General features: G+C 32.8%; 2 protein-coding genes across 5 annotated transcripts in view; one reads left to right on the top strand and one right to left on the bottom strand.

Annotated features, from left to right (window-relative positions):
• The window catches only part of LOC126745779 (uncharacterized), a 230,574-nt gene that overhangs the window by 73,889 nt on the left and 133,824 nt on the right, over positions 1-22,861 (top strand). The window lies entirely within an intron of this gene.
• Positions 9,746-11,390, bottom strand: LOC126745781 (putative nuclease HARBI1). 2 transcript variants are annotated; one of them, XM_050453775.1, is made up of 2 exons: positions 10,544-11,390; positions 9,746-10,268 (listed from the first exon to the last, which is right to left on the bottom strand). In XM_050453775.1, exons 1-2 carry the CDS (start codon positions 11,142-11,144, stop codon positions 9,898-9,900), a joined length of 972 nt encoding a protein of 323 aa, XP_050309732.1. In that variant the 5' UTR covers positions 11,145-11,390; the 3' UTR covers positions 9,746-9,897. The 2 variants fall into 2 exon arrangements, with proteins under 2 accessions (XP_050309732.1, XP_050309733.1); XM_050453776.1 differs by having other exon boundaries at positions 10,578-11,388.

The following is a 22,861-nucleotide window of genomic DNA, read 5'->3' as shown; positions in this document are numbered from 1 at the left end:
AGTGCAAAATCAAGACATTTCCAAGAAAATAGTCATATGGAAAAATTACATCCGAGATTTATTTTCCAACTCACGAGAAGTGTCATCTACTAGCAATAATAATGAAGGTCCTATCGTAATTAAATCTGAACTTGCACCTGCTTTTAATCAACTAAAGAACAATAAAAGTACAGGATCAGACAATTATAATAATAATAATAATAATAATAATAATAATAATAATAATAATAATAATAATAATAATAATAATAATAATAATAATAATAATAATAATAATAATAATAATAATAATAATAATAATAATAATATAATCAAGTGAATCTCTCCTGTTTATCGCCTTTGTTTTAATAAATCGGGATAACTTTTTTTTTTTTAACGCATCAGGAAACACCGCTTGCTCGAAACATGCATTCAAGATTTGTGCCAGTGGATAACATATTATGTCAGAAACTATTTGTAATGAGGCTGCCGGTATTTTATCAATGCTTATTGAATATTTAGGTGGGAGACGCATTATAATACCTGTAACTTCTTCGGGTGTACAAGGACTTAGATACATAGTGTCTTGTATACTTTTATCTAATTTTATAGGGAAAACATTAGAATGAACATTCTTGGGTTGATGATCTATAACTTGTCTCAAGACTTTGCTGGTATTCACTTGCCCAAAGTTATTCCCAAATATTTTAGCCACTAAATTAGGATTTTCAACAATTTTATTTTCGTGTGATAGAGTAAGAGGTTAATAAGTTAATTGATGAAGAAAAATTGGATCTTTTCCTACAGCTATACTAAACCAAATATATAACTCTGATAAAATTCCAACAGAATAGCTAGAGTCTTCATTCATTCCCATTTTCCAAAAAGCCTCATCTCAATCACGATTAGTCTGATGAGCAAAGGTCTAAAGATCCTTCTCAAAATTGTCCACAATTGAATCCGGTGACTTAAGCATATTATTGTTAGTTTTTATGTGCACAGGTAGGACACTTGTTAAATGGAATTGGAACTTGATGGAATTGTTAGAATGTAAGTCTTAAATCCTCCTTATAGCCTTTGCCAACAGTAACCCGAACAGGCTTCGTCAGTAGAGCAAAAACGCGAGCTGTAGACAAGAGTGCCCCCAAGTCAGTATAGCATAAATTGCTATTGATTGAAATATAAAGAGGAATAACTTTTACTAAGTTTCGTAAGAAGTTTCTAGAGAGTCTTAGAGCCACTTTATCAACATGCCCCCCGAAAATCAGCTTTGGATCCAGGTACACTCTTGGAGTCTCTCAGGAGTCTGTCTGAGGCCAAAGAAAACTCTAACAGTGCTATCTGCGTTTAATGATAGTCTATTTAAAATAAGCAACACTTTAAGCAAATCTTCACCATGTAGGTTAGACAACGACAGACTCTCAAGCCTCCTCCCACTTCTGGCTGCGGTTGTATCATTTGCAAATTGCCAAATTTTAGCATCTTGCGCCACCTTATGAATATTATTATGAAAATGTAAATACGTTAATTATTCTCCTAGTTTTTGTACAATGTTATTAGTATTCTGTAGTTAAAGTTGATTCGTAGGGTTTCTTTAGGGTTCTACTTACGTTTGGTTTATTATTTTTATCTATAGTGTTTAGTTTTTAAGTAGTTCCTCTTGTTTGAGAGCCCCATTTTGACCCCAATTTAGCTTATTTAGGTTATATTATTGTAAATCCCTGCAGTTCTAATTTTCTAGAATTTGTATACTTGCTTGCTTTGACTGTCAGTATTCTCCTAAAATTATTGGTCTCTTTGGGCAAAAACAATGAAGATAATTCTAAATATTTCGAAACTGTTCCATCGGGTTTTAAAAAGGACGCGCTTCGTGACGTTGACAATAAAAGTGTGTTCCCGAATTTCGTTACAATATCATTGACGTAGATGAGCAATAGTAGGGGTTCCAGTATGGAACCCTGAGGAACGCCATGCTCAACCTAGCCAGACAGGTGACATTGAAGAGGGTTTTTTGTCTTGTAGCTGGACAGCAGACGGAAGCCATAATATTCAATCTCATAGCACTTTAACTTTTATATAGGAATGTCATGAGATGCGCAATCGAACGCCTTGATCGAATCATCGGCATTAAAAGCAAGCATAATGAATAGACTACAGGCGTTTGAACTCTGGTGCTACATACGAATGCTGAGGATTTTTTGGACGTAGAGAATTAGGAACGATAAAGTACTTGAGAGAATAGGTGGTGAGCGTGAGCTACTATATATCATAGAAGTAAGGAAAACATATATGAGTATGCTCAGGCATGAAAAGAACGAGCTTACTAATAATCACATTAATATTCAAACCCCTACTTTTAACATAAACTTTCAAAATACTTTTACTTCGAAACGATAAATTTATTAGATGTGAATTCTCTGATTCAGCATCGGTTCTTTCTGGTTTTTATACAGTGAAATCTTAACTCTTATTTCTGTTTGTCTTATTAGAAAATAATTTTTGCCATTTTCGTTTTTCAATTTTCTACGTAGAATCTTCATTACGATTAATTTCAGCTGTGGTAACTTCGTCGCTTCTTAGAATTCTTATTTCCATTGTCATGCGATATCTTAACAAAGCTTTTTCTTTTCTAGTTGCTGTACAATATCTGTTTTGACTCTCTATCAAGGTTGTAGTAATTACCTAGTGGTTGTCTTCTAGTAGGAGGATAATACTCCTTTCTATGCAATAAATATGAGCAAATAATCTCCTAACTACTAGTGTCATAAGAGCAAGTGAGTCCAATTTACCGTAAATATTTCATATTCATTAGACATGCAAAATAATGATAATACATTTCACCCTTGAAACGAATTAATTTCATTTCGATATCGGAAATATTTATTATCGGGGCTCAATTAAGTTGTGGATTCAAACCCAACTAATTATCAGGTATTATTTCCCAACTAGAATTTGATTACTTCGAATGTCAATAAGGCCACTAGCCCGAACGTGATGGCTGAATGTTGCCCACCGATTTATTGTGACAGAAATAGAACTTCATTACGTGGTGACCTTCGCTAAGTTAACTTTATTGTAGCTTCTAAAACTCATTAAAAGTTTCAGTTTGTAATTGAAATTTGTGTTTTAAGGCGTATGGATTAAGAAAATAATTAAGGTAATGAAGGAAATAATGTTGTTGTATATACTCTAATGTTAACTTGAATTAATATGCCGGGAGCGTATTACAGAAATGTAAGTCCATTATGGTTGTATCTATTGAAAATATATAGTTTTATCAATCCGGGTTTACAAGCATAATTTTTTTAATGGATAATTATTTTTCCATTAACCGCCTTTACCAATAAAGCAAACAAATTTGGTGGTTTAAAAATCTAAAAGTTAGTGTTAGAATCAAACCAATCTTATGTAGCGTTTTTACCGTTCATTAAGGAGTAAATTAAATACTCGATTATACAAGAATGATCAAATAATTTATTTACACACTTACACTACTAAACATATTTATTTTCACCTTTTTTATTACTATTTATCTCCGATTTAAATATCGTGCCAATATTCCGAACGGCACTGTACTGTCAACTGACGCGGCTCCTTATATACTCGGCTGACCATGACTCCAAGATTCGTTGACTTTCCACGTGTCTCCAGAGATGTCGTGCGGTGTGCCACTTGTCTCAATCAGCTGGTATTCTTAGGATTTTCAATATCGTTACACTTATACTTGACTTTACGTTTCTAAAATCATAAAATTGAAATTTCTAAAGCAAAATTCTGCATGTGCCATTAAAAAATTGAGAAATCCAGTGGAAGCTTCCCCACTATTAGCTCAACTAAATATGTTTTCAAGAAAATTGTACATTTGAACTTCTGTTTCCCGAAAAACCAAACTATCACTTGAAATTTAAATCATTTATTTAACTACATCTTCTTAGCCTTCAGACTCGTCGAAGACATTATAATTCGACTATCTTATATGACGTTCTCCACTCCATTAATTCATTTCCTGATCTACTCTTTAAAATTGGACTTCATGTTCCTGGTAGATTGACCAGACAAGTAGCTTCTTTTCATGTACCCTCTCACAAAACAAATTATGGATGCAGTTCTTTTGTCACTAGAGTGAAAAAACTGACTAATCGTTACCCAGCTTAGCTAGACTGCTTTGTAGGTAGAAATCAGCTTTTGAAGCAGCTAAAAAGAACGATATGTTCCTATTAAGCTGTACAGTGAATATTTAGACTAGACACCCAACAATAAAAGAATTATACGAAGCTCGCCTAAACAAAAAAATCGAAGCAAATTCTATTACAGAACAAGAGGATCCACAAGACTGCTGGGAAAAGATAAAAACGAATATCACCAACGCAGCTATCGAGGCTTTAAGTCTAAGGAAAGTGGAGGTTTATAAAGTTTCCTGTAACAAACCATGGTATACACCGGAAGTGAAAGCTCTAGCCAAGAAGAAACGTGAAGCGTACCTTAGATATAAGAGAAATCAAACACCTGTAAAAGAGCCAGTACATTCAAACAGCAGAGTCAACACAGACATCAGAACCATCAAAGGAAACTTCGGGGAAAGGTTCACATTTGAAATGGAGTACGAAATCAAACTAAGTATACCAGCATCTTATTCTGATCACCTAGATTACGAAAACACCGGGTTATAACAGGATCCGAGCAGAACTAAGGGAATGAGAGCACTTTGAAAATCCTGAAAAAGTCGTTTTCGACGTCCGTTTTTGAGGCCAAAAATGGGCATCAAAAATGTCATATCTCGGCTATCGTAAAAGCTACGACCTTGCGGATGGCCTCGTTGGATTCAGAATGACGAAACTAAGACAAAACCGTTGGAATTTTCCCGATAGCTCCCATAGAAGCCGAGATATCGACCTTCAAAGTTTGGGTTTTTTCATTTTTCGGGTATACCCCCCCCCGTATCGAATTTTTTCACCAAAAATTGATTTTTTTCGAAATCAAACTAAGTATACCAGCGTCTTATTCTGATCACCTAGATTACGAAAACACCGGGTTATAACAGAATCCGAGCAGAACTAAGGGAATGGGAGCACTTTGAAAATCCTGAAAAAGTCGTTTTCGACGTCCGTTTTTGAGGCCAAAAATGGGCATCAAAAATGTCATATCTCGGCTATTGTAAAAGCTACGACCTTGCGGATGGTCTCGTTGGATTCAGAATGACGAAACTAAGACAAAACCGTTGGAATTTTCCCGATAGCTCCCATAGAAGCCGAGATATCGACCTTCAAAGTTTGGGTTTTTTCATTTTTCGGGTATACCCCCCCGTATCGAATTTTTTCACCAAAAATTGATTTTTTTCGAAATCAAACTAAGTATACCAGCGTCTTATTCTGATCACCTAGATTACGAAAACACCGGGTTATAACAGAATCCGAGCAGAACTAAGGGAATGGGAGCACTTTGAAAATCCTGAAAAAGTCGTTTTCGACGTCCGTTTTTGAGGCCAAAAATGGGCATCAAAAATGTCATATCTCGGCTATTGTAAAAGCTACGACCTTGCGGATGGTCTCGTTGGATTCAGAATGACGAAACTAAGACAAAACCGTTGGAATTTTCCCGATAGCTCCCATAGAAGCCGAGATATCGACCTTCAAGGTTTGGGTTTTTTCATTTTTCGGGTATACCCCCCCCGTATCGAATTTTTTCACCAAAAATTGATTTTTTTCGAAACCAAACTAAGCATACCAGCGTCTTATTCTGATCACCTAGATTACGAAAACACTGGGTTATAACAGAATCCGAGCAGAACTATGGGAATGAGAGCACTTTGAAAATCCTGAAAAAGTCGTTTTCGACTTCCGTTTTTGAGGCCAAAAATGGGCATCAAAAATGTCATATCTCGGCTATCGTAAAAGCTACGACCTTGCGGATGGTCTCGTTGGATTCAGAATGACGAAACTAAGACAAAACCGTTGGAATTTTCCCGATAGCTCCCATAGAAGCCGAGATATCGACCTTCAAAGTTTGGGTTTTTTCATTTTTCGGGTATACCCCCCCGTATCGAATTTTTTCACCAAAAATTGATTTTTTTCGAAATCAAACTAAGTATACCAGCGTCTTATTCTGATCACCTAGATTACGAAAACACCGGGTTATAACAGAATCCGAGCAGAACTAAGGGAATGGGAGCACTTTGAAAATCCTGAAAAAGTCGTTTTCGACGTCCGTTTTTGAGGCCAAAAATGGGCATCAAAAATGTAATATCTCGGCTATCGTAAAAGCTACGACCTTGCGGATGGCCTCGTTGGATTCAGAATGACGAAACTAAGACAAAACCGTTGGAATTTTCCCGATAGCTCCCATAGAAGCCGAGATATCGACCTTCAAAGTTTGGGTTTTTTCATTTTTCGGGTATACCCCCCCGTATCGAATTTTTTCATCAAAAACTGATTTTTTTCGAAATCAAACTAAGTATACCAGCGGCTTATTCTGATCACCTAGATTACGAAAACACTAGGTTATAACAGAATCCGAGCAGAACTAAGGGAATGAGAGCACTTTGAAAATCCTGAAAAAGTCGTTTTCGACGTCCGTTTTTGAGGCCAAAAATGGGCATCAAAAATATCATATCTCGGTTATCGTAAAAGCTACGACCTTGCGGATGATCTCGTTGGATTCAGAATGACGGAACTAGGACAAAACCGTTGGAATTTTCCCGATAGCTTCCATAGAAGCCGAGATATCGACCTTCAAAGTTTGGGTTTTTTCATTTTTCGGGTATACCCCCCCGTATCGAATTTTTTCACCAAAAAAATTTTTGTTTTCGAAATCAAACTAAGTATACCAGCGTCTTATTCTGATCACCTAGGTTACGAAAACGCTGGGTTATAACAGAATCCGAGCAGAACTAAGGGAATGAGAGCACTTTGAAAATCCTGAAAAAGTCGTTTTCGACGTCCGTTTTTGAGGCCAAAAATGGGCATCAAAAATGTCATATCTCGGCTATCGTAAAAGCTACGACCTTGCGGATGGTCTTGTTGGATTCAGAATGACGAAACTAAGACAAAACCGTTGGAGTTTTCCCGATAGCTCCCATAGAAGCCGAGATATCGACCTTCAAAGTTTGGGTTTTTTCATAGAGAGGGTATACCCCCTCGTATCGAATTTTTTCACCAAAAATTGATTTTTTTCGAAATCAAACTAAGTATACCAGCGTCTTATTCGGATCATCTAGATTACGAAAACACCGGGTTATAACAGAATCGTTACGTTACGTATATATATGTATACGTTATACTCCGTATAGTACAAAGGAAGGTACCTATAGTAGAAATAAGGAAACGTGAAATCGTGGAATATACACAAATACTACAAATTGTTAAACTCCAATGGAGAATCTACTTTGAACGACTGTACACAGATATACCCGAACAGGAAAACAGAATCGAGATTGAAGAAGAAGGAGAAGAAGCTGAAGAACACTCGAAAGAATGATGATGGAACAGACAAAGAAGACAAAAAAACAGGAAACCTCATATATTTGGGTAATCAAAAGATGATAGAGGAAATAGAAACACCGACGGGAATCCGACAAGGAGACTCCTTAAGTCCACAACTTTGCAATCTAATATTGGATATAATAGTAAACCAGGTTAAAAGCACAGATGGAGGGTATACACTAACAATAGGAGAAATCAAAATCGTACGTTATGCCGATGAGGCCCTATTTATAGCGAAGAATAAGGACGACTTACAACAGCTCCTATACTGGTTTTATGTGAAAGAGAAATCCTTCAACAAGCAGGTATCGAGCAGAAAAACCACACCCCTTGTCATCCCCAAAGAACCAATGAAAATAAAACACTAGAGCAAGTCATGTCCTGTGCATATTTAGCAAAAGTCAACTAAGCCAGCCGAATATCAAGTGCATGTCAGGACTTTATCAGGAATAACATCTAGAGATAACTGGCAAAAATCGATAGAGATGGAAGACCATGGACAAGACACCCTCCCGGAAGACAGCCAAAGAGATGGATGGAGTCTTGGACCTCAAGATTTCAAAAGGATTTTGTTGGAAAATATAAGCCTAAGGCCTACAATATCAGGAAGGAGGAGAAGGACACACTAAACACTAATTTACACCGTGAAAACATCTTGTCGGACTTGCATTGTCTTATTTATTTAATGTAACACGACGTTTCGGTTGGTAAGTATCTCCAACCGTTATCAAATGTAAACTGACTTGTCAGTTTACACGAAACACACGAAACACACAATGAAACGTCGTGTTACATTAAATAAATAAGACAATGCAAGTCCGACAAGATGTTTTCACTGTACCATTGTCTACCACCTTCAAAAAACAATTTACACCGTATTTATTTCCTCCAATTTAAAAGTCGCGCCAATATTGAGACTTGACCTCCTAGCGATGAGAGCACCTTATATATTAGGCAGACCATTGCTTCAGAATCTTCTATATGTGCCTCGAGATGTCGCAAGGTGTGCTCCCCACCTTCGGGTCTAGATGATTCCCGAATGACGGAGAACAGCTAGTATACTCGCGGCTGTTAGGCTCGTTAGAGGTTGTTACTGCACTAATCTACGAAAAAAAACATTTAGATAACGTACAGTAAGTCTAGTGTTCCTTTAAAAGTAGTTTTAAAGATGTAGTCTTTTTAGAATAATAGGGATATGATTGTAGCTTCGTAAATGTACAATAAATGAGCTTTTTTAGTGGCAGTTAGTTGAACAGCTGGCAGTGTTAAATCATGATTGTTCCTAAGAAGATCTGTGTATCTTCAAACAACTGAAATGAGTAGTGTATAAGAATGAACAAGCTCAATGCAGAATATAAATTGATACCACACTCAACAACTGTGAAGACAAACAGAAAACTGTGGACAAGGATCTTTTGAGTCTTCAAATAGGATTGTTCAAATCATTTTCTTTTGCACAATTACTCCAAGCCACTATAGCATAGTTTAACAATGATTAGACAAAGGCATAGTAATAAGATATTATTATTTTTCTGCTAACTACTGCCTTAAGTTTTTAGGGAACAAAAGAAGGTCTAGCAGGCTGTTTTAAGACGTAATCAATATGAGCCGACCAACCCAAACTACAGTTATAACCCCTACTTAATATTACGTAGAAAGAATTTATTTTAGAAAAAGTAGATGAGGAAACGATACTATAATGAAGGCCCTGACAACAAGCTAAGATTATTACAACATTCCCCAGCAACCAAAAAAGGACGAAAGAAGAGAATCAGTTCAAGAAAGAAGAAACAAAAGAAGTGAAGAAGAAACCACAGAGGAAGAGCTAAGGAAAATAAACGAACTAAATTCCAAAGCAATAAGAAGAGATATAAGGGTGTACATGGTGCAAGAAATTGAATGAACCATAGAGAATAACAAAAGCAAGTAGGTAAAAAAAAACTTACGAATGGAAGGAAAGACATATGCAAAATAAAAAACAAAGATGAAGAACGTACGACCAATAGAAAGTAAATATTAAATATAGTGGAGGAATTCTATAAACTCCTTTACAAAAGTCAATGTGATGATAGTGACGGAGAAAATGCTGAACCCGAAATCCTGACACGAAGGCATTGTCAACCAAGGATAAGAAGAGTTTCCTGATATTATCATAGAGGAAATAGAAAATAATGAAGCGCCAGTGGAAGACAACATAGCTACAGACGCAATAAAAATAGGAGGCCAACATCTACTGCTAAAAATAAAAGAACTTGTTAATTTGTCTATTCAATAGTAACGTATCCAAATATTGGCATAATTTTATTGTAATCATGCTTCACAAAAAGGAGATAGCACAACTAGAGGTTAGGTCTCTAAGATCAATAAGCCTTTTAAGTTACTTTTACAAACTGTTTGCTCGAATTATAACCACCAGACTGGAAAATAAATTAGATTTCTATCAACCTGTGAAATAGGCAGGCTTCATAGCACATCCACAATATCTACAAAAATGTATAACATTAACATTATCAGCTAGGGGTTCTATTTCAAACTCGACTCCAGCAGGTATGCATAAATTATGATGTACTGCACAAGCAATAACTATATGCCCAACTTTTTGTGGGTTGTATCGAAGCTTTCGTTCTCCCAAAAGACATCTAAACACCTGCTTTAGTCTATTATTGCACCTTTCAATGATGCTTCGTGTTATCTTGTGAGACCTATTGTAGCGCCCTTCAGGGATCTCTGGGTCAGGATTTTCATGTAGTGTCATCAACCATGGTTCCAGAGGATACCCAGAATCTCCTAAGAGCCAGTTAGATCTTTCACCTGGAAAAAATATTTAAGTGTTTATTTTTTCTCCGTAAAAAATTTAAATAATAAATTTTAATAAAGTAAATAATATAATTGTATCTAAATAAAAAACTAAATAAAGGAAATTTAGTGTAATTATACTGTAATAAACTAGCAATTAATAATAAAGTACAACTGTGCTAAAAAATAAATCGAGCCTCATAATTTTTTTCCAAGACACAGATAAACTTGTTAAGGTGTAAGAATTATTTTTATTTAGTTCTTATCCCAGTAAACCTTAGCTTCCTTACCTCTATCATATTCAGATTTCAATAAGCGTCTCACCTGAGAGGGTCTCCATATGAAGGCATCATTAGTTGATCCTGGATATCTTGGGTTAATGTTCGTTATTTGCAAATCTGAATCGCAAATAATTTGAACATTGTTAGAATGGAAACCTTTGCGGTTAACATAATTATGTTCTTCCTCTGAAGGAGCCAAAACTGCTATGTGAGTACAGTCAATGCAGTCAGTTATATCCGGAAAATCAGCTTTTTCCATAAAACTGGCTTTTACCTGATTTCTTGTTTCATTGCCAGTAGGAAATTTTACCCATAGTGGTTCCAAATGATTAGAAACGCATTGTGCAACCTCTTCTATGCATCTGCTTACCACTTGCTGACTTGAAGATAGAATAAATTCCTCTCCCACGCCCCGTTGGTAATTGCCTGTAGCAAAGAACCTTAATGCAATTAAAATTCTTGTTTCTCGTGGAACACGAGTCTGCCTCTGCTCCTGCTCCAAGTGCGGAACTAAATTGTTAAAAAGATATGTCACTAGGTCTTTATTTAACCCGAAGAGTTCCGAAAATCTGCGGTCTGGTAATGCAAAAGGGTCGCTCATGTCTCTCATCACTCGTTTTTCAAGACGACTTTCTTACATTCGGCATCATTCGCTGCCGATTTTCTAACTCGTTAATTAAAAATCTTTGCACAGGAAGCATTTTAAAGTTTTAACTGCTTGAACTAAGCGTTTTAGGCGCTAGAACCAATGAAAATTAATGTAAAACAGTAAAACAAAGCCAAAAACTAAGATTTAAGTTTCACATCACAACAAACTTTTGACATAAGCAAAATAAAAAAAAAGTCAAAATGTCATGGTCATTTTCTTCTTCTTCTTGTATTCACAGCTGGACTATGCTCAATTGTCTGATGTTTTTAGAATAGATAATTATCGAATTCTCTATGCCCGAGCAACAACGAAGTTTATAAGGAAATGTTTATAGAGTGCCAAGACATTAAGCGATCTTTGTCTCTTCGCTTCCTTATTCGCTTCCTTCTCTAAATAGACAAAAATTACAGAGTCCCACGCCTGGCTTCTATTGTATGGACTACGAAAAGAATTTTCGATAACCTTTCCAAAACATTATTATTAATATTGATCAATTTTGATACATTCTTGGCACATTAAATTTTATTGCTTTTGGTTCGATGTTATTAAAATTTGATATTTGCCGATAATTTAGAACGCAATTTATAAAACTGGACGTTATTTTAACATTTATTACTTTTGTACATTATTTCTATATTATTTTTACGCTATTTATTAAAAATTACTGAAATTGGGTGATTTGTGTTTATTTAGTTTTTTTAAGGTTATTTCTGTGTTACTATTTTCTTTTTTCCTATATAACACACTGTAGACTCACTCACACATACTTAGAAGCATGATACTTATTTGAGTTTCTACTACATTTAAATCTCCCTGAACTATTACGTTTTTTACATAGGTTATTAACATTTCATTACGATGATTCAGGATAATGGGTGCATACATATTTACAGTGGTATCTCGGACTATAACGTTTTATATTGCAACGCCACACAGTAAAATGATAATAAATTACCTTATTAAAAATTTAAAAAACGTATTGCATGACTGCAACGTTTTTTTGTTATTAATAATTATAAAGGAAAAATTAAATGATCAATTTCCTCTGACGGATTTACTAGAACAGTAAGACTTGTCTAGACTTGAATAAATCTCATGGGTTTTTATTTTATTTTTTTATAGAAATGACGAACATAATTTATAATATATGAAAAAAATAGTGGGATATTTTGACTGAGTGTAAATACCCAGTATAATTTTAAAATCTTATGACAATGGCAGTTCTAATATAAAAATAACTTGATATGCTTGTGCGAATTAATAAAGTTTAAAAAGGTCATTTAAGGAATATATCAAAAATAAAATTCACGTGTTTGCAGCCTTGTACCCGTTCATTCGGTCGTTGAATCCTTAAAAAGACAAACAAATACTCAAAATGGTAAAAACAAGCTTATAATCTGATTGTCTTGTTTATCTTTTTGTTATTACTTTTATTATGGCAAAAGTGAAGGATTCTTGACTGTTTTTAGTAGATAGGAGGAAATGAATTGAGAATGATTAGTCTTTGTCGTAACCGCATAAGCATAAAAATAGCTTTTCTTTATTATTTACTTATCAGGCATGTTTATACTAAGTTTTTAAAACGATTTTTGGAATGTCCTGTATTCTCATATATGGTAGCATATATGTATACTTATAATTTTTACTATAATAATTACTATATACTTATAATTTTTGTGTTGTTTATTTGTCAATAAGCCTATAGTGCTACCACCCTTAATAACTTCTTAAAAAAAAAAAAAAAAAAAAAAAAGAAAGAAACACGTCAATTTAGATTTGCAGGGGAACGTTTAATTTTATATTTAGGCAAAAATGTGTGGAAATAAAAGACATTTTATTAAATTAAACTTTGGCAGATTAGAGGGTTGCCTACAAACTAGCAAACAATTTTCCTTCTTACTTTGCCAAAAAAAATGATAGCAATTGAAGCGATTTACCAGTAAAAATGTATGGCAATAAACAGTTCATTGAGTCTAAATATTTTTATGTGGATGAAATTTGTGTTGGAACACTAAACGAAAATAATTTGTATTTCCAACAAGATTGAGCTTCCTCGCACTACTCTTTGACAGTTCGAGAGTGGCTTAATACACAGTTTCCAGGATGTGGATTGGTAGGCGTGGTGCAATTGAATGGCCCGCACAGTCGCCAGCTTTAACACCACTTGAATTTTTCCTTTAGGGGGTATTTAAAAAGCAAATATTATAAAACCCCACCTGAAAATATTAATATGATTTAAAGAATCCAATTACGCGAATGTCGAGATATTAGCGGACAAGCACTTGCCAATGTTCGTGAGGAATTTCAAAACAGACTTTATTATTGTCTCGCAAGTAACGGAGCCAACTAACTAAATTTAAAGACCTTTTTAGACTCTTCCAGTTTATAAGTCTATAAATTCATATTTTTGATAGTAGAGCATATGCCCTTTAAAATGATGTATCATACTATAGGATAGCCTTTAGTACCAGATATTTTAAATTGAAAGAACTCGTCCATAATCTCAAAGAGACCTACGTAAATAGAGAAAAAATAAAAAAACCTAAGTTTCGGTCTCAAAATATTTCTTATTTGTCCCGAAGGTTACATGTTTCGCTTAAAAAAGCATCATCAGACCTACAATAAACAGAAAAACACACGTAATTACAATAAAACCCTACATTAAAACAAAATCAAAGTTTAAAATTACCTTATAAACTAGTAATAACACTCACAAGATGACCTGCTTAGTACTGATTAATAAAATTTCAGTTAGGAAAATACCAACATATTTTATAATAAGAAACAATAACATGACACAGAGATTTAACAAAAAGTATTATATTTACTTAAAAATATCGCTATTTACCGTTCTCGAAATATTTGGACTTAAAACTTGCAATTCGCTCAAGAAAAAATGAATACTTTTCTACTTTAAGTTGAAAAAAAAAATAAGTAGTGTAAAACATATTTTATTTTTATCATTTTATTATATTATATATTTTTTTATTTTATATTTTAATATATGTATTCTCATTTAAAACAAAACTCTTTTAATGATCTATAATAATTCTATCTCAATTTAATTAATTCCATAATCAATTAATAACTTGATATATTTAAAATAACGTATATTGCTAAAGATCTCTAATATTCATTGAGTTAAGGGGACACCCAAAAATATTAATTGGCGAGTCAGTCAGAAAGTAATGTTTGAGAGAAATGTGTGTAAGGTGGTGTGTTGGAAAAAGAGTTGTGTTTACTGGTTAAACCAGGCTGCTAAATTAATAGTGGTGAATATGTGAGAAATAGTTGATCTTGAGTAGATATGTGGCCATTATGAGAAGTTTGTACAGATCTGTTTGCGCATCTTGAAGATGCCCGCACAAGTAGGTGTGAAAGCCTCTGTTCAATTAGGAACGAATGCGCAATTCCTCGAGTGCTGTCTGGTAAGACTGGGGGCCTTACCTGGGGCTCGATTGACACGAATAAACAGAAGGATATGAAGAAATATATCCTTTGTCTAATTCGTTGAGATGCTTACTGTTTAGCGGCAGTGGAGCGTCTGGGGAAGCCCTTACTATTTTAGGTGACACTAGCTAGTCGTCAAATAAAGGAAGATAACATGTTTGACATATGTATATATTGAAATGTGACATTGTGTAAATTGATGTTGACTGAGATGATGCAAGGGAACGGAAGTTCCCCGGTGAGTATATTTTATTATTGCCAAAAGTTGACAGAACAGTAAATATTGTTTTTCTTAATTATTTTTATGTGATGTTCGAGTTTATGTCTAACAATATAAGAAGAATGACTGTTGAGTGAATTTGCATTGTAGAGACCCATTGGCTAAGAACAACTATGACAGGTAATAAACCACATTTTAAAGCGTATTTTACAGTAGGCTGTGTCTCACAAAAAAATTAAAACAAACAAAGTCACTGTCACGATTTATGTTTTTTTAGTTGCTGTGGCGCGTTATAGCTCACACGATTAGTTGATGAGATATATTGACGATAAGATGCCTAGACATCAATATTTTTCTATTTCGGAAATGCGAGATATGGTTTGTGTTTATACCCAAGCAAATTACAGCGGTCTAAGAGCTTGTCGACGTTATGCGCAATTGTATCCAAATAGGAGGCAGCCAGATTTTAAACTCTTTAAAAACGTTTACCAGAGACTTGGGGAAACGGGTTCATTCAGGCCAAAGCGAGATGTTGGACGTCCAAATAGACGTAATGTGAATCAAGAAGAAGAAGTGTTAGTTCAGGTTGCTGAAGATCCAGAAATAAGTGTAAGGCGTATGGCGGCAAGAACTGGAATTAGTTAGTCCTCAGTTTTAAGAATTTTTCATAGTGAGCGTCTTTATCCATACCATTTTACGCCAGCACAAAATCTTTTGGATCTTCCAGCGAGATTAGATTTTGCTCGCTATATCCAGGAACAACAAAATCAAGATCCCTTATTTGTTAATAAAATTATGTTTACGGATGAAGCGACTTTTACCCGACGGGGAATTCTTTATTTAAGAAACAAACATTCATGGGATATTGCAAATCCAAACGTCATTACTGAAAGACACTTTCAACACGAATTTAAAATTAATATTTGGTGTTGTGTTATAGACAATTTTTTTTAGGACCTTACGAGTTACCTCCAAATCTAAACGGTGAATTATATTTAAACTTTTTAGAAATAAAACTCATTGATTATTTAGAAAATTTGCCTTTAAATCTGCGCCAAGAGATGATTTTTATGCAAGCGCTCCTGCGCATTTTGCTAGACCCCTGAGAGAATATCTTAATGCTAATTTCAACTGGATAGGACGTGGAAGTCAAAGACCTTGGCCCGCACGAAGTCCTGATTTCAACCCATTGGATTTTTGCGTATGGGGATACATGAAATCCATTGTTTACGAAAATCAAATAAACACAAGGGAACAATTATTAGAAAAAATTCAAGCCGCTGCTGAGTTATTTCGAAATGAGCAATTATTTTTTAAGATTCGGCGGTCTTTTAATAAAATAATTTTAAAATGTCTTGAGTCAAATGGAGGCCATGTGGAACATTTACTGGCAAATATTGATAATTTTTATTTTTAAGGAATTATTTAGGTTTTATATTTTTATTTATTAATCACTTAAAATATAATATAGCAATTTAAATAGTTTAAAATATGGTTTTCATGGATGTCTTTAAAATCTTTAAATGTAAATGTCTAGAAAAAGAGTAATCCTAGAGACATTTTTAAGGTATACCTTTTGAAAGCAAAAATGCTTGCAGAATGCATATTTAAAATAAAAAATAAAGTTATTCAGGGCGTAAAAAAGCTATGGAGTTCAAAAAACAACTAAAATGTGGCTGGAGGCTCCCTCTATGAGATAATTAAAAAAACCTAATAAATATAAATAGATTGGCATATAAAAAAACGGAAAAAATAAATGGATAAAATAGATTTGGCATATAAAAAAACTTCTAAATGCCAAATTTAGTTAAAAACAAAAAACAACTGCTAAAGTTATAGACCAAATTAAAAAAAAACTTAATGTTTATCACCCTGTATCTTAGTTGCATTTCATTTTCGGACTAGGAAAATTTAACTTAACCTCATTATTTTTATGAGAGGAATCTGCTATTAAAATATTGACCATTATTAATAGACACCCTGTATATTTGTTTTGATCAATAATTTCTGAGTTTCAACCCAAACTTATGTTTTTTTTTTAATGGAACGTCCTGTATATTTATAGTTCATAATATTGGCCTTTTTTTACATTTTAAAAAATATATAACACTGGACTTTTTTTTCAAAAATACGCATAAAAATTACAATTTTCTAAATTTAAATGATCAAATTCATAATTTAATGGGAGGCCATGGCTATTTAATAATAATAATAATAATAATAATAATAATAATAATAATAATAATAATAATAATAATAATAATAATAATAAGACGTTTATTAGCCACCAATACAAAAAAAGCATAATTACAGAAGGTAATATGATTATATACATGGAATTGAATATTAGAATTTTAAACAAAAAGAGCATATTAAAAACAATATGTTATATAAAGAATTTAGTTAACACAAGTAAGGCAACTAATAAGCCATGCATTCAGACTTCCAGAAAAGAAGGAAACAACTTCTTGGATTCTGTTAAGGCTTATAATAGAAGAAGTGAGAGAAAAAAAAAACAATTCTTATAGACAAACTAAAAAAAACAAATAGGTAGGCATATACTTATGAGGGGAAAAAGCAGTAGGGGGAAAAATGGATGAAACGGAATGAAAAAATTCTTTTTTTTTACACAGTTAATTTTTGAATAATAAATGTTAATAGAATATTTTACGTTGCATTCAGTTAGTTAGCATGTGCGTAGTATTTTAATAAAGAAAGGCATTCAAGAAAAAATAAGTTTGATTTAAAAGAAGAAGCTTGGTTTTTAATTTAAAAGTTTTTTCAGTGACAGTAAAATTAATTACTTTTTTTTTGAATTTATTAATCAAATTTGGTACGACATAAGAAAAGGATCGCTTAAAGAGTTCTTTGCTATGGCAAGGAATTGTTAAAAGATTTTTACGTCTTATATTAAGATTATGCACATCAGTACGATAGGTAAGCTTTTCAAGTAAGTAAAGCGGAGTTTTTGATTTAAGAATTTTGTAAGAAAAACATAAAATATGTAATATTCGTCTATTGTGCATATTTAGCCAACCTGCTTCTTTTAATTTATAAGAAATATGTTGCCGTCTTATACTTAATATAAGTCTTAAGCAAGAGTTTTGAAGTTTTTGAATTCTACCTGAGTCGGAGTTATCGAGATATGGTCCATAAATTGTGTCGCAAAAATTTAACGGTGATAGTACTAAAGCATCACAGAGCAGTTTTTTGATACTTGAGCTTAAAAAATGTCTTCGACGATATATTGTTTTTAAGGCAGAATATCCATTTTTTAGTTTAAGGGTAACATGTTCTTTGAATCTAAGTTTATAGTCCATTACTAGTCCAAGATTTTTTGCAGAGTTTTTAAAACTTATTATATTGTTATTAAGGTGTATATTTAAATTATTTAAAATATTAGTTCGATGATTGTCACTACAAAAAAAAACAAAAGCTGCTGATTTAGTGGGGTTAATCTATAGAAGTAATTTTTGAGTTTCTATATTTAAGGTATTTAAATCGTCATTTATATATTGATTAGCTTGGACAACATTAGTGTGATGAAATGAATAAAATAGCTGGGTGTCATCTGTATAGCAATGGTGCTTACAGTGTAAATTTTTTTTAGTAATTTGTGAAGTATAAAGAGTATAAAACAAAGGACAAAGAATGCTACCTTGGGGCACCCCAGAGGTAACATCCAGTGCATTTGATCTATTGTTATTAAGCACTACTCTTTGTTTTCGATTAAACAAGAAGGAAGACACCAATGCCAACGCAGACTCAGCAAAACCCATATATTCTAATATAGCCAGTAATATTCTGTGATTTACCATGTCAAAGGCTTTAGAAAAATCTAAGAGAACCAACATCGTAGCTTTATTTTTACCAAGTTCCTTAAAAATATCATCTCTCACTTTAGATAAAGCGGTTGCACAACTATACCCCTTACGAAACCCAGACTGGTATTTAGGAATTAAATTATTTACATTTAAATATTGAACTATTTGATACTCCATAATTTTTTCTAATATTTTTGATAGTATAGGAAGTACAGATATTGAGCGAACATTATTAAATTCAACAGGATTTTTAATTTTTGGCAAAGGAATAACATTGGCTTCTTACCATTGATCGGGAAAGCAGTTTTGTTCTAAACATACGTTTATAATATGAGTGAGTGGTTTAATTATGGCAGGACAACAAAGCAAAATCAGGGTAATGTTTAATTGATCAACGCCAAATGCTTTAGATTTAATAGATTTTAAGTAATTTATTATTATATCTTGTGTCATCAAATTAAATTTAAATTCAGCTAAATAATTTAACCTATGTTTTTTAAAATACCCAACAAATTCTTCGTCAGGGTTATTATTGTTTTTGTTAATATTAGAAAAAAAAATTAAGTTTATCTACATCTTGCATAAAAGGAGGAAGTTGTATATTTGATTTATTAGAAAAATTTAGTTTATTAAGTTCTTGCCATGTTTCTTTGTTATTACATACTCTAAATCTGTGAGCCGGGTATGCCTTTTTTTCCGCCCTAATTGAACTAGTTGCAAGATTTCTGTACTGCTTATAATTTTCCCAATCCTCGCGACTTTTGGTGTTTCTAAATTTATGTAAAGCCGAGTTGCGAAGTCTTTGTATAAATCTAATATTAGGAGTAATCCAGGGGCAATATGGTCTAGTTTTACCCTTTACGTTTTTTACAGGAGCATGTAAGTTAATTAATTCTAATAAAGATTGAGTAAAAAAAAAAACTTTATTATTTAAATCAGCCATATTGTACATATTATGCCAGGGAATCGATTCAATATCAGACTGAAATAAACAAGTGTTGATATTTTGTAAATTTCTATAAGTAAAATTATAAATTTGAAGCTTAACAAGAAACAAAAAAAAATGACAACTAAATTATTTTTTATTAAATTAACATGTTTCTTTAAATTAATTGGTAACATTGATTTATGTCTTAATATTATCAAGCTTAAGTTGAATTAATATTAGTATCTTTTGTATTATTTTATTTTTGTTAAATTGGTGGATATCGTTAATAAATAATTTTATGGTGGTATATACAAGATCAAGTGTATAAAAGACAATGCAATAATCTCATAGAACTTCAAGACGCAATTCATTTAACATTTCAAAATCTGAGAAGGAGACAAATTATTATTTTGAATGCTATTTAAAGGGTTACAAAAATGTGCCAATTTTGTATCAGAGAAGATGGTGGTCATTTTGAACATCTCTTGTAAAAATGTTGCTTTGTTATATAGTTGTTTTCTTAAAGTGTTTATTAAATTTATATATTTGTTTTTTATGTTCCTTTATTACAAAAAAATAACAATGATGCAATTCCCCATTCGTCGTTACCAATTTGTAACTTTTTATTTGTCTATTATTGTTGTTCATGACCTACTATTAAATTATGCATTTAATTTAGAAAATTCTTAGTCATTTGCGTATTTTTGAAAATAAGTCCATAGTGTTATATATTTTTAAAAAGGTAAAAAAAAGACCAATTTTATGAACTATAAATATATAGTGTTCCGTTTAAAAAAACATAAGTTTGGGTTATAACTCAAAAACTATTAATCAAAACAAAAATATTTATACCACTAGATTCTTTGGAAAAAAATCTATAAGAATGAGTTTTTACAAAAACTGTAAAAATAATGGAGATACGACGGAGGTCCCAAAATGCAAAAATTTCAAAAATGCCCTGTATCTTAAAAATTAAAAGGGCAACTCTCTATCTCTAAAAATAACGGATATATCCCGCAAAAGTACCCAAAATGGGACATCCTGTACATTTTACTATAATAAAGACATTATTTATTTAGTGTTCTTCATTTCTAATCGCTCCACCTAAGTGAGAGGAGCTGATTGATAAGTAGATAACTAATCGTCTAAATTTATTTGATGCATTAGCATCAAGTGTAGACACCAAAAACACAAATTTTTTTGCACACAATTGTAACCTCTAGTACATAAACAGCATACGCCTGTCAATCAATGAATAATTAATGGCTCATAACGCAGAGCAAAAAATATTGTAAACCGTCACCATAGTTCACTGTTTACAATGGTGTTCAATGACTCTGCTGTCAATAATAATTATTATTTGCTTTGTCTGGCTTCTTAATTGAACGGCTATAATAATAGCATTTTTTCCTATAGCGAGTGTTCATTATAGAGCTGATTAAAAACACATATTTACTCTGAGACCGTTAGGTTTTTGAATTGGTCGTGATAAAAGGTTTTCACACCTACAATTTAAGTGAGTTAAGTCTTACCTAGATAATAAACGTCACAGCAATAAAACCGAAATGCCTCTGCAAACGAGACTCCTACGTTAAGATTTGATGAAGAGCGACTTATCACCTTGAATGGTGTGTATCATACTAACATTTACCTAATACTTAACAAGGTAGCAGCTAAATGGCTTTTGTAAACAAGATCGGTAAACATTATATATTTGGTATTAACTGTAGTGTTATCTGCAAGTCGTACGCATTGTTCGAAATATTTGTCATGACACCTTTTAAAAAATAAAAAAAAAGATTTATTGTCTTTTTTGAGGTTCCTTTTAGGCTGCTACTAATGTGCTTAATAAAAAAGACCACCAAATGTGGTGTTGTTTATTAATAATAAATGTCATTTTATTTTAAAAATTACCTAGAATAAATGAATAATAAAGCGGCGAGATTTGACACGTATTCACTCAGACGTTCAAGAGGTCAAAGAACTATAGGATCAAGAATTAAAAATAATGACTTAACAAAAAATATAGGAGGTTATTATAATGATAATAAAAAAAGTTGCCAAATAATAAACACAATAGCGATTTAACGTCATAACGATTGTATGTTTTTACATTTACACCTTTAGTTCTTCTTTCTTTCTCCCTCATAGGAAATAACAAGAATCTCAGAGTCTCATAAGTACCCTGGTACCTTGACGAAGACGCCAAGTGTCAGATTTTGAGCACAGCATACGTTAACCAATTGACAAGTGGTGGAACAATGTGACAATGTTTTTGAACTACTTAAAAACTAGACAACAAACGTATGTAGAACCCTAAATAAACCCTACGAATCAACTTTAACTACAGAATACTAATAAAATAGTACAAAAACAAGACAAATAATTAATGTATTTACATTTTCATAATAATATCAAAATTGACCACATCAAATGCCTCATTTAAATCTATAAATACAGCCATAGCGATTCCTTTGCGATCCAGCTCAGTACTAATTTTATTAACTAAATCTGCTATTGCGCTTAACGTGCTACTTTTGTTTTAAAAAACTCTTATTGAAACTTATCTGATTTAATATATTTACCTATAAATGTTAAGATTCTGTCTTTTAGATTTTTTTCTCATAATTTTCAAAAATTTAATTCCAAATGTTATAGGTCTAATTATACATATCCGTTTTTGGACCCGTTTTATAATATGAGCAAACTTTACCTATTTTAAGTTCATTCAGAAAAATGTCTGCTTTTCTAACCTGATTCACCAATTTGGTTAAGATGTTTACTAACTTTTCAAATGACATAAGAGTTGATATCTAATTACATCTTTGGGAACAATTACGTTGTAAATTTTTGTCCATTATGTTGTTTTTGCCTATACAAACTATCGCTTTCTTTTATAAGTCAATAAGTTCCTTGGTAAACCAAGTATTACCCTGATGATACCTAATTGTTTTTTCATACTGATTTTGGTTTATGCATGAAATGTTTTGTTTGAAAGAACAAATTAATATCGATAACTTCAAAATTTAGAGAGTAAAAAAAACGCCGTTACTCAGGGTGAAAAACCCTTAAGGCTGAGCGCACTAAGATTGCCACTGACTGGGATGCGTTCCACGCAGCTCAAAGGCAATACAAAAAGACATTCAGGGACTCCAAAACACAGTGCTGAAGGCGGTTCTGCGATGACGTTGAAAACACACCCTCCGCAGCACGACTGTGCAAAGTACTGTCCAAGGAACCTGGAACTAAATTGGGG

This window comes from Anthonomus grandis, chromosome 16 (genome assembly GCF_022605725.1).
Source record: "Anthonomus grandis grandis chromosome 16, icAntGran1.3, whole genome shotgun sequence".
NCBI classification, from domain to species: Eukaryota; Metazoa; Arthropoda; class Insecta; order Coleoptera; family Curculionidae; genus Anthonomus; species Anthonomus grandis.
This window is presented reverse-complemented; position numbering and strand designations above follow the sequence as displayed.

Excerpts from the sequence above, each read along its gene's own strand:
- LOC126745781 (XM_050453775.1), bottom strand. The coding sequence starts at position 11,144 with ATGAGAGACATGAGCGACCCTTTTGCATTACCAGACCGCAGATTTTCG. Across the intron at positions 10,269-10,543 it reads GAAATCTGAATATGATAGAG|GTGAAAGATCTAACTGGCTC; the intron begins GTAAGGAAGCTA and ends TATTTTTTCCAG.